This window comes from Sorex fumeus, unplaced genomic scaffold (assembly GCF_029834395.1).
Source record: "Sorex fumeus unplaced genomic scaffold, SorFum_2.1 ptg000131l, whole genome shotgun sequence".
NCBI lineage: Eukaryota > Metazoa > Chordata > Mammalia > Eulipotyphla > Soricidae > Sorex > Sorex fumeus.
This window is the reverse complement of record NW_026606188.1, coordinates 11,257,826-11,283,871: the sequence shown is the minus strand read 5'-3', so window position 1 is coordinate 11,283,871 and position 26,046 is coordinate 11,257,826. Positions and strand designations below refer to the sequence as shown.

At 43.5% G+C, this 26,046-nt stretch overlaps 1 protein-coding gene across 2 annotated transcripts in view; it reads left to right on the top strand.

Moving 5' to 3' along the window:
• The window catches only part of EFNA5 (ephrin A5), a 297,997-nt gene extending 284,088 nt beyond the window's left edge, over positions 1 to 13,909 (top strand). The window contains exons 3-5 of one of the 2 annotated variants that reach the window (XM_056139144.1): positions 6,426 to 6,491; positions 6,900 to 6,980; positions 12,303 to 13,909. In XM_056139144.1, coding sequence (XP_055995119.1) covers positions 6,426 to 6,491; positions 6,900 to 6,980; positions 12,303 to 12,424 — 269 coding nt within the window. In that variant the 3' untranslated portion in view covers positions 12,425 to 13,909. The remainder of the gene's footprint in view (positions 1 to 6,425; positions 6,492 to 6,899; positions 6,981 to 12,302) is intronic. The other variant, XM_056139145.1, reaches the window with a different exon arrangement.
• The last annotated feature ends 12,137 nt before the right edge of the window (positions 13,910 to 26,046 follow it).

Below are 26,046 nucleotides of genomic sequence, written 5' to 3'. Positions count from 1 at the left end.
TGGAGCAAAACCAGATAGCTTCATCTGGCTATATTTCTTCCACAGCAGTTTATAATTACCTCATTTCAAGGGCTATTTTAAGGGAACTTGTACCAGTAGCTGGAAAAGTAAACTGGAAAGGGATCCAGGTCTTTAGGCAGGGCAGAGGAATGAAGAAGGCCTGGCCTGTGGGCTGGGCTAGCTGTCCGCAGGCAGAGTTCATTCTAGTCATTGGATTGGCCCAGTACGTGCCCATTGTCGACACAGATTGTATGCGCATTGCCCATTGGTTCGGTTGTTATAGCACTGTATCTGTTGGCTAGCAAGAAATAAATGGTAAAAAAATTCTATGACTAAACAGCATTTACTAGTTCATTTTCTGTGGGTCTGGAGTCCAGGGGCAGCTCAGCTGAGGTGGCGGCAGATCTGCACAAGACCAAGGTCCTCTCAGGGGCTGGCTCCAGCTGTTAGCTCACCTTTAGGATGTTTGGCTAGGTTTAGACCTTGTCCTCTCTGTGGACACTCTCGCCACGGTGCTCCTCGCTGCTTTAGCAAGAGTAACAGAAGGGCACAAGGAAGAAGGAAGACACTGTCCTTGGCCATGCAGTAGCACAAATCCTGTCCTGTCACTTTCACTGTGTTACCCATGGGAAGCCGCCCAGTCCAGCTCACTTCCACCGGTGAGAAGAATCCACCAAGGAACATATATGAGAAAGTGGCATCATCGGAGCCCTGTCAGAAGCTGCCTACCATGGGAAAGATACTGGTATTCTCTTATTTGGTGGCAGGGCTTGGTAATGGCCACTCCTAGCGGTGCTCAGGGCTTACTCCTGGAATCACTCAGAAATCACTCCTGGCCAGGCTCAGGGACCATAGGTGGTGTCTGGGATGAACTGGGTCAGCAGTGTGCAACTGTCTCTCTGTACTATTTCTTTGGTTCCTTTACTGAGCCTTTGCTGTGATGGCAATCTTTGCAATGCTACATCCAGCCCTGAGAAGTATGGACTTGATGGTCTGTGAGTCAGTTGGCTCTAAGTGCTAAGCTGTGTGCAAGCTATTTCAGGGACACCAAGAAAATAGATTTTCAAGATGTACTAGAGTGACAGCTCCTGAGTTAGGCCATGGAACCAAATGAGGTTGGGAGAACGTGAGTGTAGGTAGGGGTGGGGTGGTGCCTTATTGCCTTATTAACAGTGATTCCCCAACACAGAGTCGGAGAGGCCCAGCTCTGGTTTGATTATGTGTGCTAGGTTGTGATTGATCCTCTGTAGAGTACTGGGGGAAGATTGACCATGGTGATGGTTGATTTACATTGTTGTTATTTAAGACTGTGGTAATTAACTGTGCTGGTTTTACATATATGTTTTCTCCAACTCAGAACTTGTCGATTCCAGATAAATATTTTCAGCAGTCAACTGAGTACAGAAGTACAAGTTAGGACCATAGCACTGGTTCAAATGCTGAAGCCTGGTTTGGGTTTCTTAATCTAAGTTGACACATTACTTTAGAAAATCCAGACATCTTTAGGGGAAGAGTTCGGGTCTAAGTCCCCTTTTCCTGTAACAGATTAACACCTCTTTTGGGAGGCTGGTAGAACTCCAACTTGGGAATGCAGTGATGAAATTATTTCAGCCCTTTGTACTGGTTATTATTGAAAACCTGTTTGGTGTCTTATAAAATTCCCTGTGAGAAGTAGGTCTGAGACATCCTCGCACCCCCAGACTGAGCTCACTTTCCTGCATTACACTTAGCCAGCATGTCTTCCAAAGCCCAGTTTTCAGGCACATCCTCCCCAGGACTTCCTCTCTAGCACCCAGGTCTGTCTTCTGCTGGCATAGACACACAGCCACAGAGCAGGAACGAGGGTCCAATAACAGCCCTGCAGACAGAGTAGCTAATGGCCAGTCTGGCATGTGGTGGGAGCCTTCGAGTGTGAGGATGGAAGACACTGAATGTGACATGCCAGTGATTTTGCGCTCTCTCAGTTTCCAAACAGCGACTATGCATTTCTAATCATTCTGATTAGAATGAGAGATCATAGTTTTTGTTTTCACTAAGATAGACTATTCATTACATAGTATAGTGCTAGATCGTGGATAAACACCTATTTTTTGACAAAAATTCAGAAAAGCCAAGTACATTTGAAGGGTTTGCATATGTACTTCCATCCTCTGTTATTTTGCTTGTAATTGGTGCTGAGAGGATTTTCCTCTCTCCTTTTAGGTTTTTGGTTTGGGGCCACACCCAGCTGTGCTTAGGGTTTACTCCTGGCTCTGTGCAAGTGGATCACTCCTAGTGTGGTTTGGGGAACATATGGGGTGCGGGGAGCAAACCAGAGTCAACCATGCGCACGGCAATGCCTTAACCCTGTATATCCCTCTGGCCCTTGAGAGGAGTTTCTTTATGAATTTATCTAGGAGTGTTTTTGTGAATCCGTTCTCCCTCTTTTTAATTTTTTTTAAACCTATTGCTTCCCTCTTTATGTTTTGTTTGGGGGCCACACAAAACAAAGCCCTATGGTACTCAGGGCATTCTCCTGGCTGTGTGCTTAGGGACACTCCTGACGTGCTTGGGAGGCCAAAGAAAGTGGCTGGGATCAAAGCAAGGCTAGCAAGCTGCCTGCTCTTCAGCCCTCTGGCCCTTTCCTCTCTTCATTGGTTCTGCTCAGTCCTTTACTTTGGGTTTCCTTGTGACTAATCACTATATCACTGTATCACTGTCATCCCGTTGATCAGCAAATTACTCGAGTGGGCACCAGTGACGTCTCTATTCCTCCCAGCCCTGAGATTTTAGCTATCTATTCTTACTCATCTTTTCCCAACGATTGGAGGCTCTTTCAGGGTCAGGGAAATGAGATCTGTTACCTGTTACAAATTGGCATATTGAGTGTGCCACGGAGAGCTTGCCAGGCTCTGCCCGGTAGCTTGCCGGAGTCTCCAAGAGGCATAAAACAGTGTGACTAATACAGCACTTTAATTTCACCTTATATCTTCAACTATTACTAACAATAATCTTTATTTGTAAACTAAATAAAGGCAGGTTGCCTTGTGAGGCGCTTAAGATGAACTAACTTGGCAACAGAACATGCAGTAAAGCCACTCTCGCTTTTTTTTTAACTTTGCATTAAAAACTGAGTTTGGTGATATATATTAAAAGTGTTGTGTTATTTCATTTTAAACTTGTTTTCTAATATGCTAAATTGTGTTATACTGACCTAGCAAGACTCAAAGTCTCAGTTGACAATAAACTAAGAGTTTACTCCATGATGGGGCCAGAGAGATAATACAGGTGTTAAGAAACTTGCCTTGCATACAGCAGACCTTGCTCCCTCCCCAGCATAACCAGAGTGACCCCTGAGCATAAAACCCAAGAGTAAACCCTGAGACTGCAGGGTGTGGCCTCAAAAAAAAAAAGAGAGAGAGAGGAAAAAAATATACTCCATGGATAAAGAAACAGACTAAGGGTATAAGATGGTAACAGGTCCTGAGACATGGTTTAGAACTCAGATTGCTAAGAGGAGGCCAAGGAGGGAACCTGGAGACACTGAGACTCTGGTGGGGGGCACGGACCCTGGTGTGGTTATAATGTAGGCCTGTTGTGTGCCTGAAAAAGAACTGTAACTCATGTTGCCTCACTGAGAGCGATCAACCAGCAACGTCAGCAGAGAGAGTTCACTCTATGGGCTCAGGCTGGTGGTTCTACACTGTATGGTTTTCAGAGACCAGTACTCACATTATGTTCTCCTGTCATAGTTTTTTCTATAGATTATAATGGAATTTGCTCGAGCGGGCCCAGTAACGTCTCCATTGGAGACTTTGTTGTTACTGTGTCTGGCATATCGAATACTCTCGGTAGCTTGCCGGGCTCTCCGAGAGGGGCGGAGGAATCGAACTCGGGTCGGCCATGTTGGCCGCTTGTAAGGCAAACGCCCTACCCGAGGGCTGGAGCGATAGCACAGCGGGTAGGGCGTTCGCCTTACACGCGGCCAACATGGCCGACCCGAGTTCGATTCCTCCGCCCCTCTCGGAGAGCCCGGCAAGCTACCGAGAGTATTCGATATGCCAGACACAGTAACAACAAAGTCTCCAATGGAGACGTTACTGGGCCCGCTCGAGCAAATCGACGATCAACGGGAGGGCCTTTACCTTTACCTTTTATAATGGAATAGTCGAATAGCATCATGAGGTATCAGCTGTATTTTAAGCAATACAGCTTTTCTGGTGATGGATACAGAGGAGATGAGTAAGGAATGGGGGAGTTTAGTAGTAAAGAAAGGATTTGATTTTATAAGATATAGAAAATAAAGTAATAAATATATTTATATGGTTTTCAGTCATGACAGTGGATCATGTGGTGTCTGGGATGGAATTCAGGCTTCTTTCTACATGAAAAGCATGCACTCACCCCTTTAACTTATCTCTGTGACACCTTGTATTCTTAATTAATCAAAGAATATATTTCATTGAGTAGCTAAGGCTCCTTTAAGTTCTTTTAAGAGCTGGTGGGAAAACTCTCTAGCTTTTTTTAGCTTATCATTTGTTGCCATTTTATTATTTCAGTGTGCTCTACAATGATTATTCTGCCCTGGATTTATATGATATCTTCTACATATAAATCAAAAGATCTGACCTTGCTTCAAGAAGTCCCCCACTAAAATAATTAAATATTTTATCCTCCCTTGAGCTGTTATATCTTGCGGTAGCACCAAGAAAATCCCATTGCATGTAGCGTTCCTGTTCACCAGGCTTGTAGTTCCTTCATCTCAGCTCAAAACTCCATGAGCAGCAGCATCATATCCCTGGGTTACTTGTCACACCACCTCTCATGAATAAGACATGAAGTAGCCCAGCACCCAGGGTTTTTCTAATGAATCGGAGTCATCTACATGGAGTGTATTTGTGACATGCACATTTGCAGTTGGGGTCCACAGGAAGGACACCATTTCCTGGATCAAGCCACAGAGTGCAAATATTGTGCCCTAAATAACACACTAGTTACTGTAAATGTCAGTAGAGGGAGTTTTTCTAACTTTGATTTAATGAAAGCCTACAGCAAAGCCAGCTGTTAGCACTTCTTAACCACTTGTCAGAGAAAACAGGACGTGGAGATGGCCGAAAAATCTTTTCTGTATACTGTTGTCTTAAAAATTAAAAGTTTCCAACAGGTGTTGAGTAGTGACACCAGTTGGTGACCTTTCGGTGGTTGAATTTCTCCAATCTCCTCCTGTTTACGGGGTGCCTTGGGAGATTTGTGTAAAACCAGTGTGGTGTTTGCCCCAGGAACGCACTCACCTGCAAAACCAGTCCTTTTCCTGCTCTGGGCTTCCCAGGAGGAATAAGAAAGATAAAAATATGGAAGAGAGTGAAGGCAAGGCAGGCGCCAGCCCTCCCCACCACTGAGGGAATAACCAGACTCTTGGAAGCTCTGTGTGTTGTGATTGATGTCATCTGAGTTTTCGGAACAAAGAAACCACTTGAAGCACACACAGGGGGAGGAAAGTATGCAACACTCATTTCTGTAATTTTTGTCATTTCTCGAATGCATTAGTAAACATATGCGGTGGTTAAGGATTTTACCGCCCTTGGAAATCCCTTTGACAAGATGCTGTGTAGACGGAGGGAAGATAATCTTTCAACTGCAGGGGAAGTTTACAGTCTTATTATCTTGAAGTGGAGAAGAAAGTTTCTTCCTCAAATGATTTATAACTTGAAACATGTTGTCATGTTTCAGTAGGCCCCTTTATTAATTCCATCCTTGTCTGTGGCAAATTTTTGAAAATAAATGTACCATCACCGCATCGTCCTTTCTCAATAGCATATTGTATTTATAATAGCGGGCTGGGAGTTGCTGGGCTTAGTTTAGTCATATAGAATGTGGAGCCAAGTTCTGAGTAAGGCCTCTAATTGAATTACCTGCAAAGCACTAACAGGCAGGCTTAGAGGACAGACAGAGCTTGGCTTTTCCCAGTAAAAATGGGTCATGTGTGAGTTGTTCTTGGATCTGTCACTGGTTTCTACAAGCACTTCCACCATGGACCCTGGTCTTTCCCCTTTCCTGAAGCAGAGAAAAAGTAGCTCTATGAAAGCTGGAGACTCCAGAATTATCTTCTTATTTTAGAGAAAATTGATAACAGCTCAAGTTAAATGGAAGAGCATTTTAAGGAGAAATCTCAAGTATTTGTCTAACGCTTGCCAGCATTCCTTCATGGTCATTTCTTTCTTGAACTGAAATATAAAAGGAGATGGCAAAATAGACCATTCCAGACTAGTTTGTACCACCTCTGAAAAGAATTGTTTATTTTAACTTCTGGAGAAAGTTCAACTCTGCTTCTGTTGGTCGGGAGAAAATTTGCTGTCGACTGCTCGCCTTTGAAAATGAAGAGTAATGGGTTCTTTTCTTGTTTTCTCCCTTCTCTCCTGCTCTTTCTCTGTTTGTCTCATCCACAGCGTCTGCAATCCCAGATAATGGAAGAAGGTCCTGTCTAAAGCTCAGAGTCTTTGTGAGACCCACAAGTAAGTACTGGAGAATGAGTTTCAGAGGGTGGCTTCATGGCGCATGCTCTATGTGGTCTGGTTCACGGCGGTAAAACTTTTTTTTTATATCACTGTTAAATCCTGTGTGGTATCTGTTTTGTATATCAGCATTCATGTTTGAGTTTTCATTATATTTTCCCCCTCATCATTCTCCACGATGCTTTTATTGGAAGTCCACAGCAGTTGCTAACTTGTTGTTTCTGAGACTGTTGTCTGCGCACAGCAAGTGGGAACAACATTGGCATTTGGATACATGCCATTGATTGTAAAACAATCTCTACCTAAATACAAGGAAAAAAATAGAGAGAAAGAACAAAAGAAAGAAACGGGAGTTTAAGGGTGTCTTCACTAACATATTTGGCTCTGTTATCTCTATTTTTGTTATAGATAGCTGTATGAAAACTATAGGTGTTCATGATCGTGTTTTCGATGTTAACGACAAAGTAGAAAATTCATTAGAACCAGCAGGTTAGTATGCTTAGAGAATCTCTTTTAACAAATGCATCTCTCTGGTGCTTCAGACCTTTTTTTCCTTTCTTCCTCTTTGCATGTTTGCATGGTATAGTTGCCCTGCTTTGGTTCATTGCTAGCAATGCTAATATTACTTATCTTCTACCTCATTCCTACAGTTTCTCTGTGGAATGCATGTTAGATAAAATGACTTTTCTTTTTTTGGACATGGGTTTGATATAATGCAATATCCTGATACAGAAACCCCATCCGAATGCTAAACTCTCTCAGCTTTTTCCCATATCCTCAGAGCATGCTGGTGAATCACTGTACATATTAATGGATTTGTTTTCATGTAGGAGAAAAAAGTTTCTATTGTATATGCTTACAAAAATTCTTCATGTCCAGATCTCTGGATAAAAGTAAGGCTCTTACACAGATTAGCAACTAATCAAGCATACTTTTCCTTAGAAATTTACATGCATCAATGAACTGATTGAAAGAACCTCCTTCAGTTTAGTTCAGTTATTATTTGTGTGGTTGCTGTCTATAGTAGTTGGTCTGGAAAAGTATAATCCTATTGGCTCTGCATATCACAAATTTGTGTATCTGCTGCTACCACAAATGGATCCATTGTCTATTGAGATAAATGTGAACCTTGATTACTGAGGCAAATTAGTATGAAGAAAACATATATTTGCTCTTCATGCACCCAGCCTTTCCCATCACTATGAAGTAAAGGAAACTCACAAAAGCACTCACTGAAGAACTGATACTACAGTAAGCTATACATTTGTTTAGAAAACTAATCTAACTATTGAACACATCTGGGATGCTGTGTTCATTGCTCACTGAGGTGTGTGATTCTGTACCTCTGGCCACTCACTTTCCTCATGCCCTTGTATGCCGTCTTCCCTAATCTCCATCCCTGACTTCCACAGCCACTCATCAGCCCAAAGAATGAGAAGCATTTCCTCAGCACAGGAAGTTATTGACCCTCTTATGGAAACAGAGGGAAGAGATGCTTCCCTCCATCTCCCAGCAGTAGGACTTCCCTTTCCATAGGGTTTTGGAAATTAAAACCTTGCAGCCTACTTTTTCCTTTGAGTTTTGCTCCTGAGCCCACAGAGTCAATGCGCCTTAGGTAAACTCAACTGAGGAAAGGCAGTACCTCGGGACCTGCAGTGGCTTTTTCATTAAACCTCACAGAAAGCATTCCTGTTTTCTTAAGATGACATCTTACCCGGACGCACATGAGAGGGTGTGAATAAAGCCTTAGTGGCTCTCCAGAAATCTGTTAATCACTCTAGAAAGTTAGAAGGAATGTGCGCTGATGGAGACATTTCAATTGTGTTGTAGAAATCAGGAAGCAATATTGTGGGTTTTCAAGGTACCAGACACCTCAGAAGCTGGACGATTTGAGCCATCAGAGGACCTGAATCTCTTTTTTTTTTCATTACTTGCTTACTTTGGGGGTCATACCCAGCGATGCTTGGTGATTACTTCTGGTGCTGCACTCAGGAATCACTCCTGGTGGTGCTAAACGGACCATCTGCGATGCTAGAGATCAAATACAGGTTGGCCATGGGCAAGACAAATACTCACTGCTTGGGCTCCTGAATTTCTTTTAAGAACCACAAAATCCTCACTTTTCCAATCACTAGCAAGTCCACACTAAAGACCCAACAGATGGAATATTAAGTCATATTGCACCCAACCCAATGTTAACTCTGAAAGTGGAATTCTCTTAGAATTAATTGACATATAGCTGTTCATAAAAAGAAATTTACCCTCTTGGATTGAACAAGTTTTACATAGAATGTCTTCAAGAGCTAAGCATGTTATAACATAACTTACCCCTGACACATATTGATGTACAAGTTAGCCATACTTCCCCAATAATCATCTTTCTGTGTAAATTTCATCTCCTATCAAAAAAGCAGGAGGTTGTTTAGAAATACACAGGAAGCACATTTTTCTCCAGCAATGAAGAGTCATGTTGAAGATAATTCTATCATTAGGGTAATTACCTTTGAATCCATGTAGCAAAGAAATACAGGCTATTAAGATACATTCCTACATGGACATATTCACAGTCATTTAGTAAACAGGTTTTTTTTGCTACTGAGCATTTAAAGTCTATTATAAACTGACATGTAACTGGTAGAAGTTTCCACAGTACAATAGTAGCAGTCAGGGTATATGTATGTTGAGGGAGTGTCTAGTTGTCTTGGCAGGGAAAGTTCCTTGGTGATTCACTATATTGCAGGGCTTTCTACTGAACACCTTCACTAAAGAAGAAAAATACCATTGAGCCACTATGCCTAGGAGGATGAACACAATAGTTAAGTTGAGTACTGCACCATATTCCTCTGAAAATTCACTCAGACTTGCGGCTCTGCGCCAATGTGTCAAATGGCTGAGTGAATCTTCACCTTTACAAGCACTGGCTGTAGACCCACACTGTGGGAATCCAGCAGACCTGCAAGGATTCCCCTGCATGTTCTCAGCAATGTGTACTAATTCACCTGTCTTTGGAATGTATTTGTCTTTTACGTTTGCCTGTACCCTCTGCCTGCCAGATTCCTATCATCAGGGATAGTAGATGATCTCAGGGCAGTCATACTCCACAGAATTTGCTCCAAAGTTTTATTGGTGATCTTGCAGTTAAGCATTAAAACCCTCTAGTTGCAGAATCCCATAGCCAGGAGACAGAATCTGAATGGGCTTCAGAAGAACATTTTCTTCTTCCAAGTCAGAATCATTGTCAGTCTTTAGAAATTGTCTTGTGTTTAGAGAATTTTCATGCATTCCCATGTATTTCCCATTGGGACAGATATTGCTTCGGAAATCTTCCTTAAATTCTAAAATGCTCAGATTTAACCTTTACCTTCTCTGTGACCAGAGGACTGCCTAACTCTGAGCACTATGTTAAAACAAGGACGCTTTGTAGAAGCCCAAGGGTGGGTACAGCGTGTTGTAAGGGAAGAGAAAGACATAGATTCCATAATGGGACAGATTTCCCCCTTTAATCAAAGATAGTACTTTTCCTCAAGGATGTTTACTGGTGGGTTGCTTAGAAAAAGGCTGATTCTGAGAATCCTCTCTGACTGGAGAACTGAAAGGCAGTTAGTGTCCAGCATCACTCAGAAGCAGGCGCTTCCCTCATTGTCCTGTGAGGCCCGTTCACTGTCTGGTGCTCAGCGGGCTTGGAACAGTACATAAAGCTTGCTAACCACCCCAACCACCTACCCACCCACCCCAGATTAGAACAAGAACAGTGCTTCAAACTCTCACTGGGTATCAAGCGTTGCCTGGGTGCCTCTTAGCAGGACACTTCTAAACGTGGTAAGGATGAGGAATTTTATGATATGGTAGTAAAAAGAAGATGAGAGGAGCCTAGTAATGGGTGTGATGTCAGTTGTCTAGATATAGGTGCTTATTTCAAAACTAACACTGGACCCCTTGGGCGATGGTATTTTCATGATGGAAACAGAAGTAGTCCATTGTTCTGACCGACAACATCCTTGTGATCTAAGAAAGTGATTTGGATTTTGAATTTCAGGAGTACCCAGGTCATCTCCTATTTTCTACAGATTTATTACATTTGCAGGGTCAAAAAGAAAACAAGAAAGGGGATCACCCCCACGTATTTGCTTTCCCTCAGCATCCATCGACATTCCCATTGTTGCTTTCAAATCCTCTCTAGTCTTCTAAATGGATGGCCACTTACTGCTGGTTTGTGAAGGTCCAGGAGAGGGGCTCCGTTTGACACAGGGCTGCAGCCACTCTGTGTGAGGACTAGCCTAATGGCTGGGCATTTTCCTTAGCTCATGTCAGGGATAAATATTTACTGAAAAAAGACCAGCAGTGTCTGCAAGGCAGGGCATCCTATGGGCCTGCAAAGCTGCCATCTCAGGACAAGAGGGTTTTCCTCACTGTGAAAGGAGAATGTTCCTCTGGGGCATGATTTGCTATGTTATATGGGGGCTTGGAGATACTCAAAATTCTTCTTATGTAAATGAATAATATCAGTGCTCCTACACCCCAAAGCTAGCCTAGATCTTCATGCCTTCATGGAAGAAATGTGCTGCTTTGGGATAATAGGGGAAAAACTGTAATAACAAGGGCAACCCTCCCCAGGAAAGAGACACATCTTTATGGTGACGTGTAGTGTGGTATCAATGCTGAGTTTAAAATAACAGTTCTCTCTGCTTTGACCACTGAGTGGGTCCAGGATGGCAATTTATGACCTCCCACTGGAAGTTCTGCTAATGCTGAACTAAAATCTCCTTAGAACCTCACTGCTGGCCCCAAAAAACCCTGAGTCTAAAAGCTCCATCTAGGCCAGGTGGGAGAAGATGAGCAGCCATAGCGCATGGCGTGGCTGGCAAGCGAGCCTCCTGTCTATCTTTGGGTACTAATTGCCACAAAGTTCCGTTTCAGAGTTAAGCCTGTTAATCACACAGATCAAGAAGGGCTATCCAAAGTCAGAGGCAGCCTCCTAGAACCCTTTATAGCTAAATAAGAGAGGCTTAACTCACTTAATCCATTTTATTTAGAGGGAAATTTGCATCCACGCTGATAATTTATGGGCAAGCTTCAGCCTGATAAAAATAAAAATAGGCAAGTTCAAGTAATTTAATCCTGGAGATACAGGGCTTATAATGGAAATCACACCATAATTGATTCGTAATTGTAGGCAAGCCACTGGGCACCGGTTTATTGAGGCTTACTGGGCATTATGTATAGTTTATTTAGAATGTTATTGTTTGGACTTTAATTTTTCATATTTAAAAAATGCATGTAGGCATTGAACCACCAGGCATTCAACACTAATCCCGTGAAACCACTAAGAAAAAAGGAAAATGGGTAGCCTTTCTGGTTAACCACTGATACGCCAACATAACTACTTTTTTCCACCCCACTCGCTGCTCCTCCCCCGGCCAGGACACGTTTCTTACCCAAACCTAGTAGCACTTGCTTCTCTAGTGGCACCTTGGGTTTCACAAGAACTTTCGAGATGCTGCAAGTTGAGGTAAAGTGTGTCTGGGTGCTAGCCAGACCCCAGGAGCGGCCATGTGAAAGGTCCCCTGCACTGTACCCCTTTCCCCTGTGCTTTACAGAAAGCATTCATGTTGCTGAGAAAGTCCAATTTGCTCTGCTTCTCTTTTGTTTGCTGTAAATAATGAGTGATTATGCAGACATGAAAGTCAATGGTGGCACAGGGTTCATTACCCTAGTTTGCAAGATTGGCGAGGGCTGTGAACAGCAGGCTGCTGCGGGAGCCATATCGAGGATGTGAAATCTCACTGGAATGTGTACTTTCTATTTGAACAGATGACACTGTCCATGAGTCAGCCGAGCCGTCCCGCGGCGAGAATGCGGCACAGACACCAAGAATACCCAGCCGCCTTTTGGCAATCCTACTGTTCCTCCTGGCGCTGCTTTTGACATTATAGCACAGCCGCCTCCTGTCACCTGTCACAGAAAACACCAGGGTCTTGGAACACCAGAGATCCACATAACTGCTCATCCTAAGAAGGGACTTGTTGTTATTTTTTTTCTTTTTTTTTTTTTTGGTGGATGTCAGATTTTTTATTTGTTTGATTTCTTTCTTTCAGCCCGAATTCTAAGCAACAACTTGGGGCTGGCGCAGGTGCGGGAGGCTCACCTTGTTGCTGCCTCCCTTACCCCCTACCCCAAGCCCTTCCCTGTGACTTCTCTCACCCCTTCCAAATTAAATGGACTCCAGATGAAAATGCCAAATTGTCATAGTGACACCAGTGGCCGTCCGCTCCTGGGCTTGCTGCTCCTCTGAGCTCGGTGGCATGCAAGGTGTCCGCGGGCCGTGGACCAGGAACAATAGTGGCAGATGCAGCCAGTGACGCGAAGCCCAGGAGGGTTTTGCTCTCCATGCAATATTTATGCCCGCTCGTTCAGGACTGTAAGAGGATCGCACAGGGCATCACATCCCCATGTCAAGTCCAGCAGGGAGGTATTAAGAATAGACAGAATGTTACACCATTTCCTCTAGGAGCGGGTAAACGAACAGGCGTCTGAGAGGTTGAGACACTGGTTTTTCTAATATGACTGTCTTAAAGCATTCCTGACAGCAGAGCCCGTGCCCCACAGAGCGGCCCTTTCTTCCTCTCTCGAGGCAAGCTGGGTGCCAGGATGCTAGCACAGAGCGCACAGAACAAGTGTGGAAAGGAAGAAACCCGGGTTTGGTGGGGGTGTGTGTATGTGTGAGTGCCTCTAATGTTTTTGGTGACTGGGTAGTGCACCCCAGATTTTTTTTTGTTTTTCTCCTTTGAATACAGATCACCATGGTGCTACAACCTTTTTTGTTTCTTTTTTAGAAACTCAAAGAGGCATTTTTATGAATAAAGTGACCTTCCCCAAGGCTGACAAGCCAGGGTTGACGAGTGCAGAATTGGCATAGCTCTGGCTACTTCTCTGGGGGACCGTACATACCAAGGAGAGGATGTCAGTGGCCAGAGGAGCAGTGATTTGGCTTTGCTGGAGCACCAGAGTGCCGTGGCCTTTCCCCCGACTCCCACCCCAGAACCCACATTTGGCTCTTCCTGCCACAACTCCTGGGGCTCAGACACACACCCCCACTACGCCACCAAGAGAGTCGTCATCACGACTTGGGAGGGCTGAAGGGAAATTTGGAATAAAAATTCCAAAGTTTGGAATAAAAAACATTCAAGCGTTGATTTTTATATTCTTTCCCTTTCTGACACAGCCTGAAGCATAGGGGGAAACGTGTGTTTATCTGTGGGGAGATAAACAAGATGGAGTCCCAAAGACTTTAACAAAATATTTTTTTAAAAATCCACTAGAATAGAAAATACATTATTTAGATATACTTTATGCTGAGAGTGAGTATATATGCTTGTCCTATTTAAACTTGTGAGAAAAAAGTGGTATCCCTTGATACATTTAGAACTATGGGGTGGGGGTGGGGCTCTCGTTTCAATGTGGGGTTGAGGCAGAAGGAGAAGCAACGCAGGACGGCCTCTGCAAGGAAGCTCAGCGAGGTCAGCACGGGACTTTCTGGTCCATGACAAGGAAATGCAAAGTCTTGGGGGTTGCTGAGGGTGGGCAGCCATGAGTTGGAACACTGAAGCCTAGACAGGACAAAGATCTAGCCACGTTTCACTCTAGCACGAAGTGTCAGCAGGGAAACCTTGCCTTTGGGAACAAAATGGAGAGTAAATGCAATGCTCTGAGACGTGAACATTTGGAAGAATTCCAGCAAAATAACGATTTTTATATCTGTGTTTTTTATGCATATGTAAAAAAATAAATAGAGGGGTCACGTGATGGACAGATATAGTATGGACAGGAGTGAGTTTGCTAACTGTGAGCAGTGCTGAATGACCAAACAAGCAATGAAAGGCAGCTGCGGATGTCCCGTACCCTGGGGAGTTGTACAGATTTTGTTGCAGGGTTATCTGACCTTACCTGATGCTATCGTGTGGCTGTCACTGCAGGGTTATGTGTATCTGGAATCATGCGAGTAGAGTTGCCAGCGAGTAGAGTTGCTAGCCTTGAAGATATAATCATCCCTGGCTCCCCCGCCCCCCGCCCCCAACACCAGGAACTTTTCTGAAGTGGCAGAACCTTAGTACAGGAAGTAGCCTCCATTTCACTGAAATGAAAGTTCACAGCATTAGGTTATTTTTTTTTTGATTGTTATGATTTATATGCTCAGTTCTCTCAGTAATATCCAGTAATACTTCTTCTTAATAGCTACAGGCTGGTTGGTCCAGCAAGGTCAGGTCGAGGAGGGACGGGGGAAAGGTACCTTCTAAAATGGATCAATAGTCAGAACCCAAATAATAACTGCATGTTTTATAGCCACCAGGAAATCAAACGATCCCGTACTGATTCCAGTTAGCTCCGACTACATTTAGCAGTACTAATTTCATTTTAGAATCGGTGACTTCTGTGGATTTTCTAGCACTTGTCTCTAACAAATGATGAAATACTTACTCATGACCCTCTCTGCCGTTGTCTTTCATTTTTCACAGTCAAGTTAGGCTCCTTTCACCACTGTGCCACTACAAATTAAGTTAAAATAAATAAAAAATAGCAAGACTAGCCCACACCAGTAGACCGCGTGCTTCTCTCCCAATTAGTGCCGTAATTGTAGGTGATGTCTGCCGGGGGTGTTGAGGAAGAATATGGGTAGCAGACAGTTTTCATCTTGTTCCCCAAAAGTCCACCAAGGAATACAAAACACAAACGAGCTGGTGGCCTTTTTGTGTCAACGCAAATCAATTTTGTAGCAGCTTTTACTTTCAAAAAACCATTGAACAATTGGAAGGGCTGGCTTGGCTGCCTCAGCTCCAGTTCAGTGACCCCAGCGACCTTTGCCCTGGTTGCCAAGGGCTTTGCAAGGAGAAGCAGGGAAATAAGATTCTGTCTGTTTAGTGGGTACCGTGTATCCTTTACTAGACCAGGTAACAGTTCGTGTTAGCTTAGACTATTGTTTTGTACTGTACTTTCTTGGGTGGCAGAGGAAAGAAAAGTGAAACATTAAAAGAAAAAAAAAACCACCTGCGTTCTTTAAATTCTGTATTATTAGCAACCTCTGTTGTATATAGTGTTTGATAATAAAGCATTAATTTGATTCTTATGTCTTTGTAAGTGAGAATAATAGTCTTTCAGGATACAAAATGTGCATTGAGGCTTTGAAACTTCCAGTGTATGCGTGGCTGAGGCTTGACACAAAGGGCTGGGACAATGTTGGTGCAGAACTCACATGCACTCACCCAATCTTGACACCCCACCTCCCAGCCCCCACCCCACCTCAGGACCTGGGACAACAAGACTTCTCTGCTCACTCGTTTGTCCTTGGTGTTTTCCAGGTCTAATGTTGGAGTCCTCTGGGGTTCCCACCCCACCTGAGTGTGGAGGTTTGAAAGGGTTCATGAGCTTGGTGGCAGTTCTGGACCTTGGTTTAGGATCTTTGTTGGTGGTGGTTTTCAACGACGGTTCCGTCTTTTTCCCAGGAAGAGTTTTGTCAGTATCCTGTGCATTCCTGCCGGGGAAGTTTGCAAAACCCTTCACGTTGGAGGTGGAATAGGGCGCGCTTTCCTTCTCTTTGTTATTGTGAGGCGAAGAAGCTCACAGTCCCTGTGGATTTTCAGGGGCTCCGTTTCTCTCCGGTGCCTTAGCAGCAGCCATTTCATCCGAGTCCCCAGAATGTTAGAAAATCGTTCAAACGCCTCCATTCATTGCTCTCAGAGCTGCAATCACAAATTTCCCTTCTGAAAACCACCTCCACCAACACCCCCATATGTGTACACCCCTCCTCCTTAACTTCTTACATTTATTTATTTTTTCGTCTCTTGCCTTGCTCCCCTGTTTTCTTTTCCCTCACAACTGTTAATGGGCAGGTCTGTCTCTGGTTTGGCATCACTGGGTTTTTCCCAGGCATTTGCCCCAGAGCTGCTCGGATGTGAGACAAATCTCCCTACAATGGGCTTACCCCCATTGTCTGTACAGTTTAATAGATGCTGGCATGTTGGAGGTTACCCATGAGTCAAAATCCGCTTTCCATGCTTCCCCGTGACACCTCATTGAAGCCACTCATTGTGTGTGCGTCTGGGTGTGACGTCCAGCTCCGTGTGGTCCTGTGCTCGTGCTGCCCTGCTTTGCAGTTCCTTTGCACTCACTCACCGAGTGCTGTTTTGAAATGCTGACATTATATAAACGTAAAAGAAAATGTAAAAAAAAAAGAGAAGAGAAAAAATAAAAACCCACACACCAAACCAACTCATGCGATCTGTATTTGTATATACACTTGTCCATCCAAGTATACCGAAATAAAAATGAAAGATTTTCATCCTTTTAATTGGAGACCTCCTTCTACTTCTTTGTTCCTTGAGTGACGCCTTTATTCCAGGGGCTACTTGTACTCTGCTGATTTCTCGAAATCTCTGTGGACAGGAAAGATAATATGGCGTGTGTAAGAGGAGGCCCGAGAAACTCAAAGAATGCAGGGCTAGAAGTGGCTAACTATGGATGAGAAACGGTGATATTTCAGCCTTGTCTCTGTATTTGAGTCTTAAAATAGGCTCCGTGACAAGTCTTGCACCCTAAAATTGATCACTAAATAAAAGAGACAAATGCAAATTATGTCCTTTCACTTTTCACATGTATTTTCACCCCATCAAAAAAGGGGGGAAATGTGCGTTTTTCTAGTACATATCTTTCAGAAAAAGACAGTGAGTTAATGATCACTTCAGGAAAACTCCAGATTTAAATATCCACTAAAAAGAAGGAATTTGCCTACCAGTGTGTGACCTTGGATAGTCACACAGCATCTCTGGGACTCAATTTCCTTATTATTAAATGACAGGGTTGTGGAATGATTGGAGTTTATGAGTGGTGCTCGTGATGGCCACTGAAAATCCCATTTTGCCTCTGAGTGATACACATGAATTTTAATCTTGATGATGACATTGCTATAGGCACAATTGTAAAATTTCATCTGTGGAGGAAAAAAAGCTTCAAATATCTGACATAATAGACACCTAATGCATTTCAAGACTTGGCTTTAATTATACCATGTTAACAGTAAACTCATTGAAAGCTTTTATTACACTTAATTATTTGACAGGGTGCTAAACACTAATTATAACTTGCTGCAATCTTTTTCACTAATGAAGAATGACAGCTTTGTAAAATGAAGATCAGCTCACATTTGTAAAAGCACACAGGCATACCTTTGCGATGTCTTCAAACTGGACAAGCATCACATCGTCATTATCACCATCACCATCATCATCAGAAGCATTCAAGTTATCATGATATTGTACCGGTGCCATGCAAAGTAAAGTTAGTTGCTTATGAACTTCTAGAGTTTCCAATTCAAGACTGATATCAACTGTTAAGCCTGTCAGTACTATTGATAGACAAAAATCTAAAACGTGGTATGCATAAGTCACTGTCACTGTCCTCCCGTTTTCATCGATTTGCTCGAGCAGACCCAGTAACGTCTCCATTTTGAGACTTGTTGTTACTGTGTTTGGCATATTGAATATGTCACGGGTAGCTTGCCAGGCTTTGCCGTGCAGGCGAGATACTCTCGGTAGCTTGCCGGGCTCTCCAAGAGGGGCAGAGGAATTGAACCCGGCTCCGCTGGGCTGGCTGCATGCAAGGCAAATGCCCTACCGCTGTGCTATCGCTCCAGCCCATGCATGAGTACTTAAATTATTTTGAAATAATAAAAGGAGAGATTGTATAAGAGCTAAAATATTTGCCTCACATTTGGCTCACAGTTTGACCCCTAGCACTGCATTTGGTCCCCCAAAGCAGGGGTCACAAGCAAAAAGGCAGGAGTAGCCTCTGAGCACCTCTGGTATGTCTCAACCCCCCTTTTCCAACAACAAAATTTTAATTAAAAAATGTAGAAAAAATTGGGGGCTTTAAGATTAGAAAGCTTAAATGAAAGGAAATTACCTTTGCAAATTGCATGGAATTAGGAGCTTCTTATGATATAACAAACTTGTTAGCATTAAAAACAAAAAGTATTACAGATTTTAAGATAATGGTGAGTACATGGAGGCAACAGTTATAGTGGTAACTTTGGGGATGAGAAAAACCCACACAAGTTCTGAATGTCACTGAAGCAAATTGTGCAAATTGAGGGTCTTGGTTCAGAGAAAGCACCACAGTACCTAAAACCAGGCTGTGGTAGGAAATGACAAGTTCAGATCCTGCTTTCAAGATTAACCATCGATGCCGCTGACGCTCAGGCAGTAGTAACTACTTTGCATTCTGTGATGCCCAGGCCCTTGGTCAAGGTAAAGGCTGTGTAAGAGAGGAGGGGAAGAAAAAAATGGGTGAAGCACAGAACACACCAAACTGGGGGCAAGAGTCTGAAAGTGACTCTAAGTCTCTGATTCAGAACCTGATTCCCAAAGCGCACTAGAGGAACAGGAGGCTGGACCAGGTAATCGGAGAATGAACAGTGTTGCATGAACTTACTCTGCTTGGTAACAAAGTATTGGGAACTCTAAAATACTATATAAGGTCTCAGATGTGCCACATAAACAACAGCACCTGGGTGCTCTGTTCTCAACTGCCCACATTCCAGCTGGGGATGCGTAACAACGTCCTTCATTTGTCTCACTCTGTCTCTTTGTCTTTGTCTTTGTCTCTGTCTCTGATTCTTTACTCTCTCTTCCTACAATCTCATTTCCTAAATAAAATGACTTTATTTCACAAAGTTTTAAAAGCATGTGAAATTCTTGAGACATCTTGGGACAATATAAAATCATTCACAGGGGGAATTTTCATGAATAACTAAGGTAAATTTAAACATCTAATCCCAATACAAACAACTAAAATTTGGTGTTAGAGGAGTTGATGTGATCTGAGTGTCTTAAAATGTAGAAGAAGCTGAAGAGATAATACTGTGGCTAAAACATTTGCCTTGCTTATGGCAGACCCTGGTTTGATCCCTGAAACCAAATATGATCCCTTGAATGACACCAGGAATGATCCCTGATTATTAGAATCCGAGCACAGCCTGGAGTGACCACAAACCAAAAATAAAATTGAACTCAATGTGGATAAGCTGCTAAGTAACTGTTTAATAATTTCTGAAAATGATAACAAATAAGTTACTGGGACATTCTTCACCAGCTCTCATTCTGATGTATTCTATTATGTCGCTGAGTTAGTTCAAAGTGGGTCTCTTCTTAAAATTGAATTGTAATTACTTATGGGCCCTATGAGCAGTAAATTTGTAATAATTGTGTGTACTATTTTTTGTAGAGATAATAATTGAAGTCAGGAGATTAGACAAATAAAAGGCAGGGAATTTTACTACCCAAGGAATCATCAAAGACCTTGCCAAGGGTTCATTAACTTTGGGAGAGGAGTGGTCAATGAAAACACCCAAACCATAAATGTGGGTAGCAGTCTGAGTCAAAATGGCAAAGGCTGCTCCCAAGCATGTGCTTCTATGCCCCCTCTTTCCTTTCATTTTCTATTTAGAATTTGGATTCCCACTCTTTCTGGGGTCACCCCATCAGTACTGGGCAGAAGAAAGAGACTGATGCCATCAGATTAAGCATATCCCAACACAGGGATTCTTTTGTTAACTTCCATCCGACGTAAGCATACTTTCTGCCCCAGCACCTCAGTGCATGCTGAGAATCACACTTGATTTTGTTCCTGTTCATTAACAATCCCTCTGCTCCATTCTGCATGACCCTGAGCTCAGCCCCTTTTCCCCTGTGGTGGTCATCCTTGAGGTCCAGCTAATGCAGGAAGGCCAGAGTGCTGGCAAATGCCTCGCGCAAAAGAAATTTCAGCTTCTTGCCATGTGCTTTTTGGACTCTCTCTCTTTCTCAAACTAGGTTTTCTCTAGAATTAATAAAAGAAGATCTTTTGAGCAATGCTACCGCTGTCCCAACACGGATGTCAGCGCCAAAAGTGTGGGCGGGCCCTGGGACAACCAGAGAGCTGGGGTGAAAAGCGCCACCTCACTGCTGTCAGTCAAGGATAATTCCAAAGAATTCAATCTAGTGGGTGGCTCTCCCAGTCAATAATGGGCTTTGAAATATCCTGGATTTAAGTCATGATTATTCAAGCAAGAACTCCATGTCACTTGGTGACACACGGATGCTTGTCAATGTTGACAAGAACACAAAGAGGGAAACCAAAAAAAACTCCAAGAGATAAGCCAATGGGAAAGTAGAAGCACATACTTTTGCACACTGTTTGCTTTCCCAGAGTTAGGTGCTCTCTCCATAGCACCTCTCCTGTGAGGTGGTAGAAGCTAACGCCAGTTTCTTGCTTTCAAGTCATGAAACAGACACTAGACTAAGAGAAAGGACTTGCTTCTTCCTCAACACCTCTTTTAAAATGCATTTTATAAACATGTATTTGATGTTCAGGGCTTGTTCTTTAGGACCACAAAAAGGCCATTGGGGAAGAGAGGAAGGAAAACTCAAAGCCAAACAAATGGGAAGGAAAAAATACAACTCAAACATGAGCTGTGTAGTGCAGGACAAAGCACGAAGTCTTCAGAAATGTGTACACCACTTACAAAATATGGACACATTCTCTGCAGTAGACAGAACAAGAAGATCTGTGTGTATGTTATTTTTTTTTCCTAAAGACACTGCCAGCCAGAAAGCTGACTCCATTTATTTCCTACGGGGAGCCAATGTGTTCCTTCTCCTGGAAGATGCAGGTACTTAAAATAGTAATAGGCTTTGTGGTTTATGGAGAGTATTTCATCCCAGGATCTTACAGTCATAAAGAATAAAGCATAAACTAATGGCTCTTTCCAACAAGCAGGGGTAAAGTGAAATGGGAAGAAGGATTGTCATTATTCTTCCCTGGAGAAACAGAGAAGAAAGTAACAGAGCTCTTGCAGCCTGGGGAAAGAATGAGAGTTGAGCTGATCCCGGATTGGAAAGAGTCCCTACTCTGACTCTCTTTTCCTTCAAAAATGTGATGAGTTCCAGCTAAAGCAAAAACTAAAAAAGAAGCATGGCATATTTATTAGCCCTTATTTAAGGAGTTCCAAATGTAGGGAGGTAGACAACCTTCATAATACTCCTTATTCCTGAGTCATCCATTAGCTCCACCATAAAAACTGCCTTTTCAAATGCAACTCCCTTTTAGGTTAGCTCCAGTTGTTTGCTGTGCATAGTCCAAATGATCTAAAAACTTGTATGAATCTAAAGTAAGAATTATTTGCATAGTGGAGTTGGACACATAGCATAGATGCCAGGTACTTACCTCACACATGGCTAACCCAGGTGTGATCCCCAGCACTGCACAGGTTCTCCTGATGGGACCACCAGGATCCCAGAGCACAGACCCAGGAGTAAACCCTGAGCACAGCCTGGTGTGCCTCTCCATCACTAAAAAATATAAAAATTGAATCATTTGTGTTATGATTTCTTTGCATAGGTCTTCCCTGTGCCACATACGCTCATTAGACATTCTAATTTCTGTATTCCTAGTACTTTTCCTCTTGGCATTGTCTCTGCTAGGCTGTGATATTTAGTCTTCCAAGGGTCACTTTAGACACATTGAAACATCAATCTCATCGAAAGTCAGAGGGCAGAAACGTGGTGGCTGAAAGAAAGCATGGAAATGGGAGAGGGGGCGCCCCAGATGCCAACAGAGAAGGCGCATCACTTAGTGTCTGGGATCCTTTGTGTCTTCCTGAGTTCTTAGACTTCCTTAGCCACAGAATACTCTACCACTCTGGAGCCAGGCAGAGTCAATCATTACACCCTAGTGATTAAAACTGAGGGAGCAGGCTAAGTGTGAGACTGCAGACACCAAGGCCTGGATCTCTGCCTTGGAAGGGTTGGCTAGCGCTGGCACAAAGAACCATGGAGAGGACATTTCATGTTGGTTTGGATCCTCCTTAAATGTCCTCTGTCCCTTGTGCATACCAGATGGTGGTGCAAATTGCAAGCTCTGGAGTGACTCCTCACTCAGGGTGTTCTGCGAGATCCCTGCATTCCATGGGGCTCCTGCTCTTCTCTGGTCCCTGTCAGTGCTCAGCAAAGCAAGTCAATCTCTCTCATAAGTGACAGATTTTCCCTGGTAACTGGCATGGAATCAGTTTTTAACTTGATTTGAGGAGTGAGGAGTATCAAGTATTCAGTACTAAAGAGTACATCATTAGCAACAGGAATCCATTTCAGCCGGAAGTCTGGCTGTCCTTGTCTCTGCATTCTAATTTGTTCCATTTCCTTTTACCATCCATCCTGCCCACAATGCTGCTTTCAGCTCTGTCTACTGAGGACACCAGGCTCCTTCACTGAGTCGTTCATGGCAGACTCAGGTACCACACTGCTCTGACATTAACTCTGGCAGCTCCATTGAAAGAAGGAAGAAAAAGTGGGTGAGCACTACAATTTCCCAGAAATGGATGAAACCTCCCCAGACACTATGAGGAAGCAGAAAGGCACAGAAGAGTTGATAACTGTCACCAGCAAACCTGGTGGCTGTCTGCAGTAGTTGGCCTTTGGAAGTAGCCCCTGTGGACAGAAAATTTCCTTTTCATGCACCATGTAAGAAACTCCTTCAAGGAACTAAAATTCCTTTCTGGGCAGGGGATTTGCGAAATGGAAGATGAACTGTTCAACCACTACAGTCTTCTTGCTTGCTTTCTTTCTTGGGGATCAGTGTTGGAGGAACTGGGGCATTGATTCTGGAAGTGTTCAGGGGAACAGGCAAGTGCTCGGCTCTCACCTTTGAGCCACTAGTTTGCGTTCTGATCTGAAGGGAGTAAAATTGTATTGTACTGTATTGTTTTGGCTTCTAATCCCATTCTCTGCCCTCATCAAGGTTATAAATCCCCAACAGGAGCTGGTGCAAAGGATGAGTCCATAGCGGATTCATCCAGCAGATACACCCAGCAGAAGGAGGTCTTTGCCCAGCATATTCCCATGCTTGGGTGCTTTATGTCCACACTGCCCACCAGAATCATAAAATTTTGGTGCAATTGTCATTTGGAGACAATGCCATTGGGAAATCTACAAGTGGGACGTAGATATCACCATGCAGTGAACATGTTTTATCTCTGTTATCAGTGATCTGATCTACCATGCCCAAGATGTATGTCCATGGCATTGAGGAACACATATTTGGATGGGAGTGTGGTGGTGATTGTGCCACACCCTGGTGCTCAGAGTCTATCCCTTGATCTATACTCAGGAGTGAGCGCTCTCAATACTTGGATGCTGTTTAAATCAGGGCCAGGGAGATGCAAGGTAAGCTCCCTGTACTTTCTCTGGTCCTTAGGCGAGCACAGGATTTTGAAAGGAGTTTATATTCTGAGGGATGAGCCACCACTTTTTCAGTTGAGCAATAAACACAATCTCCCTTCAGATCAGAACGCAAATTTACATTCTTTTAAAACAGCTCAATGTGGCTAGAGACATAGCACACATTCAGGTATTTGCCTTGCACACAGCCAACCCCTGTTCAATCCCTAGCATATATGGTTCCTGAGGAACTGCCAAGAATGATCTCTGAGCACAGAGCCAAGAGTTAACCCTGAACACTGATGAGTGTGACCCCGCAAACCAAAATTAAATAAAATAGCTTGTTCCTGTGAAAACTAATGGATTTAGTCTCTATAGTTGAGTCTAGGTGTTCCAAGGTCTCCCACACAGAGTAACTCTAAAGTAGTAGACAGAAAACCAGAATCACAGCAAGATTTCCATTTCAAGATAAGGGTTAGCCTTCCAGGGACTGTGTGTTTGAGCCCCTCTAAAATGCATATGCTGAAGCCCTATCTCCCAGTGTAATGGAACCTTGATACGGGGCCTAGGTCAAGAGTGGTTAGTCCAGGAGCGTCTAATAGAAATCCTTGCAACAGGAAGAATATTCTGGTAATGAGAGGGAGTGGCAAACTTGTTTCTCACCGATCTCCCACCCAAGAGCACACAGTGAGAAGAAGGCCATCTGGAAGAGAAGAGGTGGCTCTCTCCAGATCCCATCTCTGGGGGCTAGAGCGATAGCCCAGTGGGTAATGCATTTGCCTTGAACATGGCCAACCTGGGTTCGATTCCCAGCATCCCATATGGTCCCCAGAGCACAGCCAGGAGTAACCCCTGTGCATTGCTTGATGTGACCCCAAAATCAAAATCAAACAAAAAAGATCCCATCTCTGTTGTAATCTCAGACTTCCCAGTCTGCAAAATTATGAAATATCAGTGCCCATTGTGTAGCCGTCCATCTACAGTACCCGCCTAAGAGCCCAGGCTCAGCAAGGGAGGCTTCACATAAGAGAATCCTGAGGTGCTGAGCAAGGGGACTGTCTCAGAGGGCTGAGCATGTGCTCTGCTTGCAGGAGGCCTGGGCTTGAGCCCAGCACCTCATGGACCCTTGGGTACTAGCAAGAGTGATCCTCAAGCACAGAGCAAGGAGTGACCACCATGTGTGTACCCCAAGTAAACAAGGCCAAAGAATAACCATGTGCTAACTCTACCACAACAGCTTGATTCTTCTCCAGCCGCCAAATCAACCAAAACCCAGTTTTTTGGAAGAGAGAGGGCACGTGAGACATACCATATTTTAGGATTTAAAATCCTCTGTAATTCCTTGCTGTTAGCAAATAAATGGTACCAAATCACATGTAGTCTCGGAGTCCCTTCACCCCAAACTAACCCTAAGAAAGAATATAAAGTTTTCCTTCTTCATTAAGTTATAATTTATAGACTATCTACTGTAAGCCAGAACTGTGCTAAGTACTATGAATACAGCAGGCCCTGGAATAATATCAGTTTGTTCAATGTTTATGGAATAAAAGAAATACCAAACAATTCGGGCCATCATTGAATTAAATAAATTCATCATTTTAGGACCAGCTTTTGTTGCTGTTTTTTGTTTTTTTAGGTTTTGGGTAGTGTGTGTGTGTGTGTGTGTGTGTGTGTGTGTGTATGGTGTGTGTGACACCTGGCTATTTTTGAGGCTTGCTCCTGCCTCTGTGCTCAGGGATAAGATGACTTTTTGCAGACTCAGAGGGACAATATGGGGTGTCAGGGATCAAACCTGGGTCAAACCTCTTGCAAGGTCTCTCAGGTCCCTGGAGCTCTTTTCGTTATACAGAGTTTCCTTTTAAGCACAGTGGTTTTCTTGGGGTGAAGTAAGGAGCAAAACCCAAGGGGTGATGAGGGGCTAAATCTGGCTCATATGGGCGGGGCTAGTCCTAGTGCATTACCTGAGGTCACTCCCAAAAGTGCTGGGGAATAAATCCAGGCCTCCGGCATATAAACATGCCCACTAGGTCAGAGTTAGCTCCCCAACCTAGTTGCAGTCCCTGGAATAATATCAGTTTCAAAGATTCTAACAATGGGGTCAAACGAGAACTTAGGATATATTTATTAAGAAACTGGCTTCCCCCAGACAAAGCCTTCAGTGATTCAGGCGCTGTACATATCAGTTACAGAGCTTGTCATGTTCACATTCCCTTCTCAGGAAAGGCAGGAAGAAGTCCTCAGTAGTGATGCAATAACCACAGCAAGCATCCATGGCCAAAGTTGATTGGACAGAGAAAAGGCATCTGAGTCAGAGG